This window comes from Caretta caretta, chromosome 5 (genome assembly GCF_965140235.1).
Source record: "Caretta caretta isolate rCarCar2 chromosome 5, rCarCar1.hap1, whole genome shotgun sequence".
In the NCBI taxonomy this organism is placed as follows: domain Eukaryota; kingdom Metazoa; phylum Chordata; order Testudines; family Cheloniidae; genus Caretta; species Caretta caretta.
The window spans coordinates 97,093,838-97,109,116 of NC_134210.1; the positions used below are offsets into that span (position 1 = coordinate 97,093,838).

General features: G+C 40.0%; 1 protein-coding gene across 3 annotated transcripts in view; it reads right to left on the bottom strand.

The window, feature by feature from the left end:
- Positions 1-15,279, bottom strand: part of LOC125637150 (proprotein convertase subtilisin/kexin type 5) — a 305,277-nt gene that overhangs the window by 65,139 nt on the left and 224,859 nt on the right. The window contains exons 16-21 of one of the 3 annotated variants that reach the window (XM_075128726.1): positions 14,479-14,672; positions 12,770-12,854; positions 10,268-10,365; positions 9,668-9,797; positions 8,618-8,733; positions 3,767-6,645 (exon numbers count right to left, since the gene is read on the bottom strand). In XM_075128726.1, the coding sequence (XP_074984827.1) occupies positions 6,530-6,645; positions 8,618-8,733; positions 9,668-9,797; positions 10,268-10,365; positions 12,770-12,854; positions 14,479-14,672 (739 nt within the window). In that variant the 3' untranslated portion in view covers positions 3,767-6,529. The other 2 variants (XM_075128727.1, XM_075128725.1) reach the window with 2 other exon arrangements.

A 15,279-nucleotide genomic window follows, 5' to 3' on the forward strand; every position in this document is an offset into this window, starting at 1 on the left:
CCATAAAAACCTTCATGAAATCCATCTTACACTCTGTAAAGATGGCAATAAATTAATAATTGTGAATGTGGGCTTGATCCATAACCAACCACCCCCAGATCTGGCAGTGAGTCCATGAGATACTCAAGAAATGAAACAAAAAGAAAATGCCTGGCACTATATGAAGGTGCAGCGTTTGCTGCTGACTGAAGAGACCTCCTTTTAAATACTTGGGAGTTCTTTCTACAGCGTTCACTCCCTTGTCTGCATTTCACATAGCAGAAGTGAAACTTCACTTCCTTATTGGGGAATAGATATTGTGGTGATCCAGAGACAAACTCCTTCTAGTATCTGCTAACTATAGTACATGTGTAACTGAGTATGGAACTGATTCTGCTACCTTTACCAGCACAGAGTAACACATTCATGAGCAATCCCATTGATTTTGCTGGGATACTCAGTATGAGGGTTTCAGAAACGGGTCCTTTTAAAATAATGGGCTTGACTCAAACCCAGGTGAGAGGCCCAATATTGCTGTGCTCTAGGTGCCCTGGACCTAACCAAAATTTTCCAGGACATCATAGGTCCAAGTCCTGCTCTGTTGGCCAGTGCAGAGGTGGAGAATAGAGATGTGGTTACATTTGGCATATAACGTTTGTTGGTGATGGCAGCATATGCACCAAATAGATGGACATGACCCTAGTAAGCAGCTGTTGGCACATTAACAAGGCTCAGTTGCGAGCATATAGCAATTTGCTAAGTAATGATGCTTTCATCCGTAGAGGAGGAAAGGAAGCCCTTCCCACACCAGTATTCTTGGCGGGTGGTAAACTGAACTGGTCAAAAACCAGGAAAACAGTGTTGTGCAAAATGTTGAAACTTCCAAGTTGTTTCTCTTTTGCAGGGTTAAGAATGGATACATGTTTCCATGATTTTTTAACATGTTCATCAAAATAGTTTTTTGTTACAATACATTGTTCCCCAAAGAGAGGGAGCCTGCAAAACTTTTTAGAAAAAAAAAAAAGAGAACTTTCCAGTGTCAACTTCCGGTGTAAGTAGACGGGATCAAAAATAAGGTGCATTGGTACTGCTGAGGATGAATGCACTCTGGACGCAGACTTATCTCTACATACCCCTTACAGTCACTTTTCCCACTCACCAGGCAGTCTTTGTTGCTCAGAAAAATGCTGAGGGTGTATTTTTTGAGGTGGTGGTGTACAGCGAGAAGACGGGTCAAGCTTGTAACGCTGTTACAAAAAATAATTAAATCTTTCATTTAAAAAAAACGGAGCCTTTCCGTACTGGGCAGTTGTACTTACTAGTTTAATAGCTCATTGAAATTCTGCCTGTTCTCCTGAGATATGTTGGTTATTCTGTGAGACTCTTTCTGGATCACAGTTCGATAGGCCTCATTATCTCCCAGGCTCCAATTTAGGAAGGCACTTAAGCACATTCTTAATCCCCACTGAGGTCAATGGGAAGTCACCATGAGCCTTTTTGAACAGGGAGGGAGACAAGCACACGTTTTATCATAGTTGTGAAATGGCTTAAGTAAAGTATGATTGTTAAAAAATCTCTGTTGCCACTTTTTGAACTGTGATATAAATAAAGGCAGATATGTTCTTCAGCAGGCAGGATGGAGAAAAGGGGTAAACTGCTCCATGTAACAAAGTTTCTGAACTTCAATGAAGTGGTTTGTCTGTATCTATCATGTACTCATTATTAGTACTGGATCTCAAATATTGAAGAGCAACTCCTCACAAATGAAGCAGAAGGAGGACTGATCGTGTCGTGAGAAAAAAATTACATAGCAAAGGAAGATACTTTCTTGGCAAATTTAGGGCCCATTTCTGCAGAACTCACTCATGATTAATCTCATTAGCTACAACGGGACTACAGGTATATGGATTATCATGTGAGTTGGGTGGGCTAGAATGCTGGCCAGCCTCCTCTAAAACTCTGTAATAACAATGCTTATAAAACACTGGATTCCATTACTAGACACATCAATGAAAGATGGCTGGCTAATGCTCCAACTTTATGCTACAAAGTATTACATTCAGGAGTAAGACTCAGTTCAGCAGTTGCCTGTCTGAGAGGCTCTACAGTAGGGATCGGCAACCTTTCGCATGCGGTCCGTCAGGGAAAGCCACTGGCAGGCCGGGACGGTTTGTTTACCTGCAGTGCCCGCAGGTTTGGCCAATTGCAGCTCCCACTGGCCGCGGTTTGCCGTCCCAGGCCAATAGGGGCTGCAGAAAGAGGGGGCCTGGCCTGCACCACTTCCCGCAGCCCCCATTGGCCTGGAACAGCAAATTGCGGCCAGTGGGATCTGCGATCACCCGAACCTGCAGACGCTGCAGGTAAACAAACCATCCCAGCCTGCCAGTGGCTTTCCCTGATGGGCCGCATGGCAAAGATTGCCGATCCCTGCTCTACAGCTTAGTGTTTAAAGATATGCGTTCTGGAAAAGCTATTTGGCCAATATTAACATGACTGTACTATCACTTTTTGCATGCTCTCCTCGCAGAGGACAATATGTTGAGAATGCAACACAACCAAATTGGTGAAATGCCCAGCAACAGTATCAACAATAGAAAGATGAAAATGGAAGCAGAGTGCAGAAGTTCTTCATGCAACAAACAACTAAGGTATCAACTGATTTTCTTTGGGCCAGATTGTGGCCTGTGTTGCATGCTCATGCAAGGGAGTGGTGGGGCGTACTGCGCACACATTCTTCCTTGGGCCATTTTTGCCACTTCCTGTGCAGCGTGACTATGTCCCTCCCTGGCACAGGTGGGCGAGAAGGCAGGCAGTGGGTGGCCCTGTGACTGTCTCCCCAGTGTGCTTATAGAGTAATTATACCAGCGTGTTGGAGGGGGGGAGAAGGGGTGTACGCTGCAACAGGCTGAAGTTCACGCTCTCCCAGGAGCAGCGGGGAGAGTGTGATCGCTGATCTAGCCCTTTATTTTTAAGTGGTTTTAGAGCTAGCAAAAGGTACTGGATTGAAAACCACTACAGAACATACTCTGATTGGGCAGCTGAAGTGCAGGCTTCCTCAGACTGCCCTCACTGACTCTGAAGACCTGTGGATGAAAGGTCATTCAATCTCCAAGCCCATTCAGTTCTTCATCTCTCAGCTGAGATGCTCAACAAAGATATCAATTAACATCAATAAAGGCTCCAAACCTGTACCATTGGAATGCTGCCTCCATGTGGAGGCCTGGTGACTTCAGTGAGGGTCTTCACGGGTGCAGCAATCTGCCTGCGAACAGTCATTTATAAGCACAGGGCCTAATGCAGTGCTTTTGTGGTACTGACATCTATGCACTGGGAAATAATGGAGATCAGCAATCCATTGCACAATGGACACCTCTGGCTGCCTAACGGGAAACGTAATGTCTTACCCTAATCTATTCCTAACCACCTCGGCAATTAGGTAGGTATGGATCTGGGTTTTAATCCTAAATATGAAAGAAACTGGTCTGATAATTACTGTTATGGATCAGAAGAAGTCGAAGCTATTCTGCATCAGAATTCAGCTTCAGTTGTGTTTCTACAGCACAAAAAGTAACCTCCATCAAAAACAGGTGTTTCTGCCATGATAAATACCACTGCTTTTCAAAACGTCAATACATTCACTAAAAACAAAAACCAACCCCCTCCCCCACTTTGTCGCAATGACTTATATGTGATATCAAACTGTTTTTTAACATAAAAATTACCTTCCTCTCCTAACGCGAGATACTTTACATATCAACAATCATCAACATGTGTTTCCAGACCAAAGCAACAGGAACTTAGGTTAATTTAATAGAAAAAATAAAATATGGAATAACATTGATTTTGGCCAGTATCAATTACAACAGTACTACTCTATTTTACAAATAACAACTGAACATTTTACACATGTACAGTATTTTTCAGTAAAAATGGATTTGGATTTAACAATGTGTCAGTATTTTAAAAAGAAAACAAAGATATTAATTTCTTCTCTATAATAGTGTTAGAGACATTTGTAAGTATCCAAACAAATTCTTTACAATCCATTACATAATTATATCTCAATTATGAATATATATATATATATTTATATATAATATATAATATTAACTTAAACTTTGAAAGCATTATGTTCTAGTTAATAATGTTATTAGAGTAATAAGGACGTAACAGACTAGTAGTTAAACTAGCACAAATAAAGTCGTCATGACTTTGAATGTTTAGCAGGAAATTTAATGAACACCAAAGGAACGTCACAGTTCTTTTACTATCATAGAAAATGGGATGTCTGTAGGAATTCAGCTGTTCTCTGGGAAAAGGAACATATTGTTTCTACTGGCACCAGTGCTTACATTTGTAAAATTTAGGGACAGATTTCATATTGAAAAAAGGGAAGTCTAGAAGTTCTGTTTCTACGATATATGTTTTTACAGAAATGTTTTCCATTTTCCATTTGTGTGTCACTGATCGTCGCACCCAGATTACTTTTGTACAGAAGGAAGACTTGTTTTAGGCCAGGTCTACACTACCGCTGCTGGTCAATCTAAGCTATGCAATTTGAGTTATGTTAGTAGTGTAACTCAAGTCAATGTAGCTTAGATCTACTTACCGCAGGGTCCACACTTCTCTATGTCGACGGGAGATGCTCTCCCACCGACATTGCTTCCACCTCTCATTGTGGTGCAGTAGAGAAATCGATGGAAGAGCGCTCTCCCATCGATTGAGCATGTCTTCACTAGACCTGCTAAATCGAAGCCATTATGCCAATTTAGCTCTGTAGTGAAGAAAAGCCCTTAATCAAATCAATATCTTTGAAATTTAATTTACTACATTTCACCTAATTAATGTGTGTCTAAAAATATGCTAATAGGAACATATAAAAATATGTTGACTGGGAATGATGTGTAACTAGAAAAGGAAACACAGGAGCCCTATTCCTCTCTCACTTAAACTGGCTTCACTGGGGTTAGTCCCAATTTATACCATTGTTGATTAAGAGCAGCTTAAGGCCCAGACTACCAAGAGGGATATTATTACACAAAATCCAAACTGGATAGACATCGTCTCTTGATGTAAATGTATTGATCTAAATGTAGTTACTCCAAGGGTTGAATTTGACCCAGTGTATCAGTTCCAGTTATAGGGCCCGGTCCTGTAAACACCTACTTCTGGATGTAGTATCACTGAAATCTACGTATTAGTACTGTGACTAGTGGTACACGTTTGCAGGATTGGGCCCCCTGTTTGCTAAAATACAAGATAAGATTATACAACTACTACTTAAGTGGTACCTGTGTGCTACAGACTTGAGTTTACAAAATACTTTCATTCATGAAAAATAAGAGGACCAGCTCCTTTTGGAATTTGTTCACAATAGGAAGAATGCCCTTGTCAAAACGTAGGTGTTATTGGAATGTTACATTTTATTCCAAATAGCAACACCTAAGCCGTGGTCTACACGAGGGGGGGCGGGAATCGATCTACGTTACGCAACTTCAACTACGTGAATAATGTAGCTGAAGTCGATGTACTTAAGATCGACTTACTGTGGTGTCTCCACCGCAGTGAGTCGACAGCTGTCACTCCCCCGTCGACTCTGCCTGCACCTCTCACGGCGCTGGAGTACAGGAGTTGACGGGAGAGCACTCGGGGGTCGATTTATCACGTCTGGACTAGACGCGATAAATTGATCCCCGCTGGATCTGATGGGTAGTGAAGACAATTTGTTCACAATAGGAAGAATGCCCTTGTCAAAACTTAGGTGTTATTGGAATGTTACATTTTATTCCAAATAGCTTTGACAATTTAAAGAAAGAAATTAAAATCCCAGAATAGCAGTTAAGAAGCTAACTGTCTAATAACCAGATCTATATAACTGGGGTGGAGAAGCAAAATGTATGTAAATACTGCATGATGCAAAAAACAGCACACAGCATAGGACACAAAGTAAGAAATATGTGTGGAATTGATCACTTTTTAATTTATTTTTAATACTGATACAAAGGATGCAGAACATAGTCCCACATATAAAGATGTTTTTAATTCCCTCAAGGGCTGGTTTTCTTAAGTTCCCCGTGACAATATATAAGCACAAAAAAAGACTGATGCGAGTATTTTTTTGTTTTTGTTTTGTTTTAATCCATGTAAACTTGTGTCGTATTCTTGAAACACTCTTTAAACATCTTGAAGGGGAAACAAGCAGGAAAAAAAAAAGGGAAAGGAAGAAAAAGGACCATCAAAAACAGGGATAATCCTAAGGTTGACAGGAAATCAAATAATTACTTTAATGTTAATTTTGGCATCAATGCTTTGGTCACACAATACTGACTGTGATCCCGGATGCTTAGCTCTAAACACCCAGTTATGAAAGGTAGGCTTGTTGTAGTTTTTTCCATTAAAGTTCCAACAAACAGTTCACCGTCTCCCCTGACAAAGAGGAGAGAGAGAGAGAGAAAGAGGTGGCTTGCTTTTTTTTTCTTTTTTCTTTTTTTTAATAATATGGATTAATCTATAAGTCTACAGGAGCAAGAGGATTCTGGGAGGTACCAGTTCACCCTTTGTGTGTACATGTTCTGCAACACAGTTGCTGAAGTACTTTCCTTTGACACAGATTGTTCTTTTTCACTAGCATACAGAATCCTCCCTCGGCCCAAGATTCTTCCGTTGCTTCCGGAGGTCAGCGATAGAGGGAGGGGGCAAGTTGAGGATTTGAAGAGCATGGTGTACAACGGAGGAAGGTTTAATTGGTCAGACAGGCAGATTTGATGGAAGAGACCATTCAGGAGCAGGTAGCAAGTAGGAAATTTGGTCCATCAAAAGGAATTTCAGTCAACAACATTTTTTTTTTTCAAGAAGAAATATTGTGTTGTCCGACAGGGAGTGATTGGTATCCATTTGTGAAAGAGAAAAAAAAAAGATTAGAAAAAGAATAATTAGAAAACAGTGATAAATACAGTGAAGGATTTTTTCTGAGTTATTATGAATCAAAAGGATATAATAGTCATATCACAGAAAGAGAATAAAACATTCTAAACAGAAATTGAACCTTTGTAAGTCTGACAAGCAACCAATGCTTCTTGATCCCCTGCCGGTAATATAAGATCCTCCTTCTTTGAAAATTATAAGTAACATTATTACTTCTGTGTTTGTCCTCCTAGGCTACTGTAATAAAAATAACACCATTTGCATGAGCACCTTCTCAATGCCTGCTGACTTCAATGGGAGTGGAGAGTGCTCAGTACTTCCTCAGACTTCTCAGCTTCTGGAAGGATTGAGCCATATGCCAATAAAATGATGACTTAGTTATTTCTGTGCATGTTGGTCTTGTACCATTTTGTTTTTGTATCCGCAGACGCTACTCTAATTTGTACAAGTGGGCAGAGGAAAGCACTTGTGTGTGTGTACATAATATTTTTCACAAAAAGCATGGTGTGAAACAGTCACGGAAAGTGAGAGGCTGGTATAATCATGTTCACACAAAAGAGTATTTCTAATGAAATTTACTTTGCCTAAGCTCCTTTCTTTTTCAGCTCAACATCAATAACAATCCATGAAAAGTACAAGAAACAAAATTCTGCCCTCAGTGATGCCCATCTGTGCAAACTCATTGAGGCTGCACAGGTATAAATGAGGACATATGTTAGCCGAAGCAGTACCAGACCCAACAGGTATTGCAACATATTGCTGATATGCAAGAGGATACTGTGAGTACACGACTTTAATTTTCCTTTTACTGCTAGCTTTATCTGACTTGAAAGTGTAAACTGACTAACATGATCTATAAATGTCCAAAGAAGCACTATGGGTCCAATCCTGCTTCCATTGAATCAATGGTAAAATGCTAATTTGACTTAAATGGGAGCTAAATGGGCCCCAGAATCATCATTAGTTCTTACTATATTTGCTTTGTCAGATATTTGCCCCACTGTGTGTAACACTAAGCTTCTGTTCTGAAATGATCTCACTTGTTGAATTGGACCGTACCTGCAATGACCTTAGGTAGTAACACCTTCAGGAAAAGGACCCTGTTATCTCTTTAACTGTTAACACACTTTGTTGCTTTAAATAATATAGTAATGAAGCTAATAATATGCAGTTAGAGCAATGCTGTATTAAATGCAACAAATTGCTTAGAGAATGCCAAAATCTCCATTATGAAGATGGTACAATATTTTCAAATTGTCTCTATTTCCCTTGCTATTCATTCACATAATTCAATTAAGGTTATTGAGAGTTAACATCACATTAGTTGTCAACATCTTTACAGTTTAGAAGGGCAAATCAGACACAGATGAATCTTTCAGTTAAGAGTGCATTAAGATAGTCACAAGAAAAATCTTTCTAAGGAAATGCCCATTACAAAACAAATGAGGTGGAAATCATGGGCTAAAGCTCAGAATGGGGTCTGTGAAAGAAAAGAATGGGGTCTGTGAAACAAAAATAATCCATATTATATATTTGCCCCATGTATAAATCTGAAAATATAACAAAATAATAATTTAGAAATAATCATTTAAATAATCAATTAACAATCATCTAGAAATACTTCAAGAAGCCAAACCAACACAAAACATGGAACAATTAAGTTAACTTTGATGCCAACAAAAGGAGTATTTTTGAGAAAAATAATAATACTCACCATCCTTACAGACTGTTCCAATTACACAGACCCCGGTATCTAAGATATAGCCATTTGGACAAGTTGTACAGTTTTTGTCTCCTTGACCACTGCATTCCAAGCAGCTGGCATCACATCTTTAAACAAAACAAAAGCCAGAAGTTATCACAATTGCCACTAAGCAACAACAGGAATTTCCATCACACTGTCTCAGTTAAGTTCTCGTCACTGAGATAATTCATATTCTTTTATTTAACGATAACGACTTGATTCTGAAAATTTTGAAACGAAGTACAGCAGGTAGAAGTAACCAGTCACATTTATAAAATACATTAGGCATCCATAGACTGGACAAAAACTACACAGGGAGATAAGGATCAAAAAGTAAAGCATGTCACAGAAGATTAAAGGAGTACTATGTGTTTTCTGTGGAAAGCTGTAACAAAAGGTGATTCCCAATGCTGCCCCCGTCAAAGAGAGTTTGTCCAAAGTCAAAAAATAAGAGCTTCAGAAGGGCCTGAATTGTACTTTACAAAGATGTGCAAAAAACTCTGTCCCTTTCAAATAAAACTCAGCAAAAGCTTGCCAAGTCTTGTCCATCAAGTATTTCTGCTCCATAGCTGGTTGTGTATAGCTGAGGAACTGAATGGTCCATATGAATGGCAATTTACCTCTTGGCAAATGGCTACTATTGCTTCTTTAATGGAAAAGAACAGCCCCTCTGCTAGATCTGTTAACTAGTTACCATATTTTTATGCCTGTAATTTCAAATTGCTTAATAAAATCTTGATTTAAATAAGCAGAACACATACACACGCGCACTGAAATCCATTTTAAAAGCCCTTATTTAAAAATTACAATCAAGTTAACAATTCTTGCTTTCTTCCCATAGTTTGCTGAGCATACTGTGTATTCTCTTATTCTCAACACCCAGAAATGTGTTCTACAATGTCATAACATTCTATTATTTAATCCAATTTACACAGTAGTACATGTATGATATCAAATATTAGACACTTGCTTTAAAAAAAACCCCAAAATATAATTTAGCCTTTGAAGACTATATCTTACCTTTTGCACGTTTTGTATCCGTTTTCAAGAGAGTGGTCAAGGTAATAACCACCACTACAGGACTGCACACATCTCCCATCCTCCATAAAATAACCTTCTGTGCAGTTTATGCAAGCATCTGCTCCTGAGCCTTAAAGCCAAGAGAAAATACACTGTAACACACTGACACATTCTCAGTATAGCCTGGATAACAGACAGCATCGCTAACTGTAACAAAACATCTGCTCATCATAGGTTACTGGACATATATATTCTCGTTGCTTTACACCTTGCCTACATGTACTGCAAACTATATCAGCTAGCAACAAAAGATAAATATCGCGGTAATCCTGCCATACTTTTTTCTGAGAAAGAAATTGTTATTTCTACAGCTAGGAGTCACAAGCAAAGATAGCTAGTGAGTGAGTGTGTACTTTTCAGCCAGAACGTTTATATTTTTATGTCAACAGGAAGAAGCCCACTTTACTCAAAGATCTATTAAAGAACCTCCAAGGCATAACTTTTCATTTACAAGCCAATCATCATACTGTACTTGGAAACGTGATGTCATATTGCACAAAGGACAAAATGATTACGTGAAGTCAAATGTCACTGGGGTACCTGCACATGTTGCACAGGAATGGTGACACGGTTCACATTCCCTGCCGTTGTGATATTTTCCTTCTTCACAGCGGACAGCGCATCTGGATCCATATAAACTAGTGAAAAAGTACAAATTAGACTGTTTAATACTGACCAGCTAACAGCAAGGTAAGGAGGGAGGACAATGATCAGACTCAGAAACCTAAAGTATTCTGCAATGTAGGTCTCTCTTGAAATTCCGTTAATAAAAGTTCAGTGAAATGATAGTATCCTACTCTACACTTATACAGCTTCTTTCACTGCAAGTTCTTTACAAACTTAAATATAGCAGTCATTTCACACATGCACCTACATCTATGGTGGAGTTTCACAACTTGTAGCAGACAGTACACAGTAGTATAGGACAGGAAGTGAAGAAGAATGCCAAATCTAAGGGAAAATGCAAAGAAAATTCAAGTATGCAGAATGTAATTACCCAAATGGAACTTGGTCTGGGGTCAGTACCACTACACTTACAAACATGCAACGGTACCAGTAGTGTCCCCTAATACCACGTTAAAATACTAACAAATACCAACTCAGTGTGAAGAGTGCCACTTAATGCAGCACGAGGATTTCCCTTTGTAAAGGTACTGAGTTTGCATGTGAACTGGGACCCTTCAGTTCATGCCTGCTGTATCCACACAGGGGAATTACAGCCTAGCACTATTGCAGACAGCTGTCTCCAGCCAAATAGTATTTGCAAACCACTACTTTGCATCATCCCATTCACATCAATGAAATCTTCACTTCAAAGTGTAGTTGCAATTATTGAGTTTAACTTCCCTATCACTAAAAGGATCAATACCTTGAGGTGCTAAGAGCTTTCAGATCCCACTGAAATCAGTGGGAACTTGACAGCATTTGGCTCCTTGCAGGATTAAACACGTAATCAGCTGAACAAAAACCTTGGATCCAAATTAACTTTGGGAGGGCCTGAAATCTTGATCTGAATCCAGAATTTGCAGCCTATGTTCCATGTTTAATTTGAATTTTAGTCTTTGGAATGGCTATCCACAGAACAAATAGACAACTGTAGTCCAGGAAACCTGTTAGATACTCTCTCCTACAAACCTGTAACCTTGGCTCTTCCACTGGGCTGCCTGATATAGCTATGAAACATCTCCACACTCTTGCTTTGCTAAGCGGATGTCTGTCTGAGTTCACCAGCTTGCATCATTTTTAAGAGACTAGCACCAGAGCAACTTGAGGAGGTATAAGTGTGGCTATTAAAATTAGTCAGAAACATAAAAGGCAAAACTTAGGTAAACTTCCTGAAATCATCCTCAAGATTTTCACATTTTCCCCCACAACTGTTCACAGGCCTGTCATAAGAGGGTGTAGTTACACAAATTAATAATACTCTACACTTCCATAGCACCTTCCATTAGAAGATCTCAACATGCTCCACAGCCATGAATTTACCAATAGCCTCACAGCATTCCTGTGAGGGAAGTAAATATCATCCGCATTTTACAGAGGGTTTCAATGTGCTGGGGCCTTGGCTTGATCTGATGCCTTGCTTCCCTGAGATCAAGCCTTCTCTCGAAGGAAGATCATTTTCTAGTGAGTGATAAACCACATCATTGGAGACAGAACAATGCAGGTGGTTGAAAAATCTAAATGCACCGTGGGTATATAGAGAGTGAGAAGTGGCTTTACCATGTGAAAAAGAAATTAGGCCTAGACATTCAAGGAAACTAATTCTAATGGTCAGCTCACACTAACTCAAAGACTGTAATCTATTTTGCCACAAAGTACATGTCCAATACTAAAACAATCAAGGATCATCCTTATTCTAAACAAGTCTCAGATCCAGATTTTGACCTCAATTTTTGTGTGGCATAAAGCCAGCATACAATCCCTTACAAATGCTACAGGGATAGTTGACCCTCTCCGCTTGGATCAAAAGGTCACTCATTCACATGGAAGTAAACACGGATGCTGCTGCTGCTCTATGGATTTTACCTATCAGTTTCAGAAGTGATTAAGTCCCCCTACCAAGCAAAAATACCCACTGCTGTTTAATATATGGGCATAACCATATCGTAATGGAATTGAGCCTGAGGTACTTAAGATAAGTGAATGATTGGATGTCTGAAGAGACACAATAAAGATAAGGAAATAGTTTCTAACTGTCACAGGAATGAATCAGAAGGATTAATACAATTCACCAGTTCCACTTCTGAAATAATCCTTGACTGCCACACTGTAGGTCAAAAAAGTGAAGAACACAGCTTTTACATGGCTACAACTTTCATTTTGCCCGCTGTTAAACATTTTTTAAAATTCATTGTTACCCAAGATGGCTTATGATGGCACAAGAAAGTATTAAATTACAGCACAAACAGCAATAGAACACATAAATGGAGGCCCAGACAAGGTTAAATAGTAATATAATGTATGTCTCTTTGATATATGTCCATAGACTCAGGAAGTCTCTTTGGCTATTGTGTGCAGTGAAATCCATCATATCTTTACCTTAGGCCATGTCTGCATTCTGTGCAGCTTTGGGATTCAGCACATGTCTTACAGTTCTCACTGCATTTCCGGCAAGCAATCTTATCTGCAAAGGAAAAAAGAAAACCAGCCCAGAAAACCCTGGTCAATCATGTTTAATAAAATTATATGGATATAGTCCATTGTTTATTGCTTTTCTACCTTGGCACAAGGAATGGAAATAGAAAGCAAGAATAAAATTAAATAGCTGAAGTGCTACTTATATGTTGACCTTCTTTATCAAATGCTTTCAATTATTTCTAAATATTTAAAATAACATCCTATTCCTTTGAAAAATAATATGCTTTGAGATTGTAAAAACACTTATATGAATACACTTGTTTAAATTAACTACGTTTTTATTACTGACTCATGCAATCTTTTCAAATAATAGGAAGAATACTAAATTCATGCAAATAAGAGTTTCTACATAAATTGCTCATGCAAAGCGATCTAGTAACCTTTGTGTAATTGTCTTTTAGATCATTTAAGCAAACAGACTTTCCTAATTTCATTTTTTTGGGGTTCAAGGCTATGCCTGATTGCACTCTTCTGATCTTATCAAACCTAAGCAACATATTACTGTGCCCTCTCCCCTAACAGGTTCCCTTTACCGCAGCTATAAGACCTAAAGTGGCCATGTTTCTCCACCATTTACACTTCTTACCCTAGAGGCGCTGTATCATGGACACCAACTTTCTACCTGAAAAGGGCTGTGAGAATCCAATCTAACTCCACATTCTCTTTTATCCTGCATCTTGATCAGGCAGAGGAGACATTGTAGTAGAAAGAATAATACTACTTTGTTCTTGTAAAGTGAAAATGAAAGAAATGAAGCTAATATCTGCCCCTGCTATCCCTGGTTATGAGTAAACTGCTTCACAGGACTATAGGCAGGAGACACCGGCCCCAGTTCAGCAAAGCTCTTAAGCACAATTATCTTTAAGGATGTGCCTACATCCCTGGGATTAAATATTTTATATGATCATGGTCTAGGCTGGGAATTAAGACTTGGGGACTCTGCACGGTCATCCATAGGTGGGAATTAAAGCCAGGTCTCCCACAGGGCCGTGTACGTTACTGCTACTGCATCATTGCATTACTGCAGATATTAAATGTCTGCCAAATTTTGCCCATTTTGTGCAGCTGTGTTAAGAGTTGAGGACAGAGCCTCTACCTTCCTTAGCACACCAGTGTAGCAGCAGCCGAGCAGCATGCCCTTCTGGCTCTCACATGCCCTCTGGTTTACCAGGGAAGCATGGTGTCCCAGTTTAGGAAGTAATGTTTAATATGTGCTGGAGATCAGCACACGCTGCTCCTTTGTGGAGCAGCAGGAAGATGCATTCTTCCACATGTTCCCCCACCACATAGTGGATCTACTATTGTAGTGGGCCAAGCATTGCTCTGCTACCTCCACTTCCTAGTCAGAACGAGAAAGGGAAGGATTTTGTCAGGTACCTGCTAAGCATGATTTTCAAGAGCTAATAATCTCAGCAGAATCCAGGTTTAGTTTTGGAAGAGACACTTGATCAGGATTGGTTCCCAACAATTTCATAAAAGGAATGAGATTTAGGAAAGAGACAAATGTATCAAAATACACTTTTAATCTTAAAAACTATCTCCTGACCTCCCCCAAACAACCCAGCCCAAATATTGGAAGCCCAAAGAAATAAGCAGGAGAAAATACTGACTCTTGTCAAGGTAAAATCCATCTGGGCAGCTGGTAATACAGCTATTGGATTCTTCATTGAGATAGTAACCGGATTTACAGCTCAGGCACTGGTCACTATGGCTTCCAACACAGGTTTCACAATTGGGTGAGCATTTTTTACAGCGTTTCTTGTCTGCATTGTAGTGACCAGGTGGGCAGTTTGGAACACAGATCCTGCATTGTGCAGTGAAGAAAAGGCATAGTCGTCACTGATGTAAACCCACCACCCTATAGCAGAGGTCCCCATACTGTGTGGTGCGCCCCACCTAGGGAGCACAGAGGAACCTTTGGGAGGTGGGGGTTGAGGGCGGGCCAGCCCCTACAAAGGGCAGGGAGGAAGCACCACCCAGCCCTCCCCGCCCCCAGCTCTCCTCTGGTCCTTTGTGCAGCCGCATCTCTGGCTCCCGGCCCCACCCCGGCCCCAGACCCACCCGCAACTGCGGCCTCAGCTTCAGTCCCCTTACCCCGTTCCCATCCACCCTGACCCTGGAAGAGGCAGGGAGACGCAGACAGGAGTAAGAGGAGCACAACCCTCAAAAGTTTGGAGACCACTGCCCTATAGGTCCACAAGTATAAAACAGCCACCTTGCTCAGCATCACTACTTCTCCTTTCTACCAGAGAATTTAACAAAAGGTAATCCTCACAAGCATTGCATCCACTAACTTTTTTTCCCTGCAGCATCTGCTGGGTCACTGGCAATTCCCTCATCAGACAATCACACAGTTTCATTTTTAACCATTTATATCTGCCCCAAGCTTGCCCAAGCCCAGTGACTGTTGC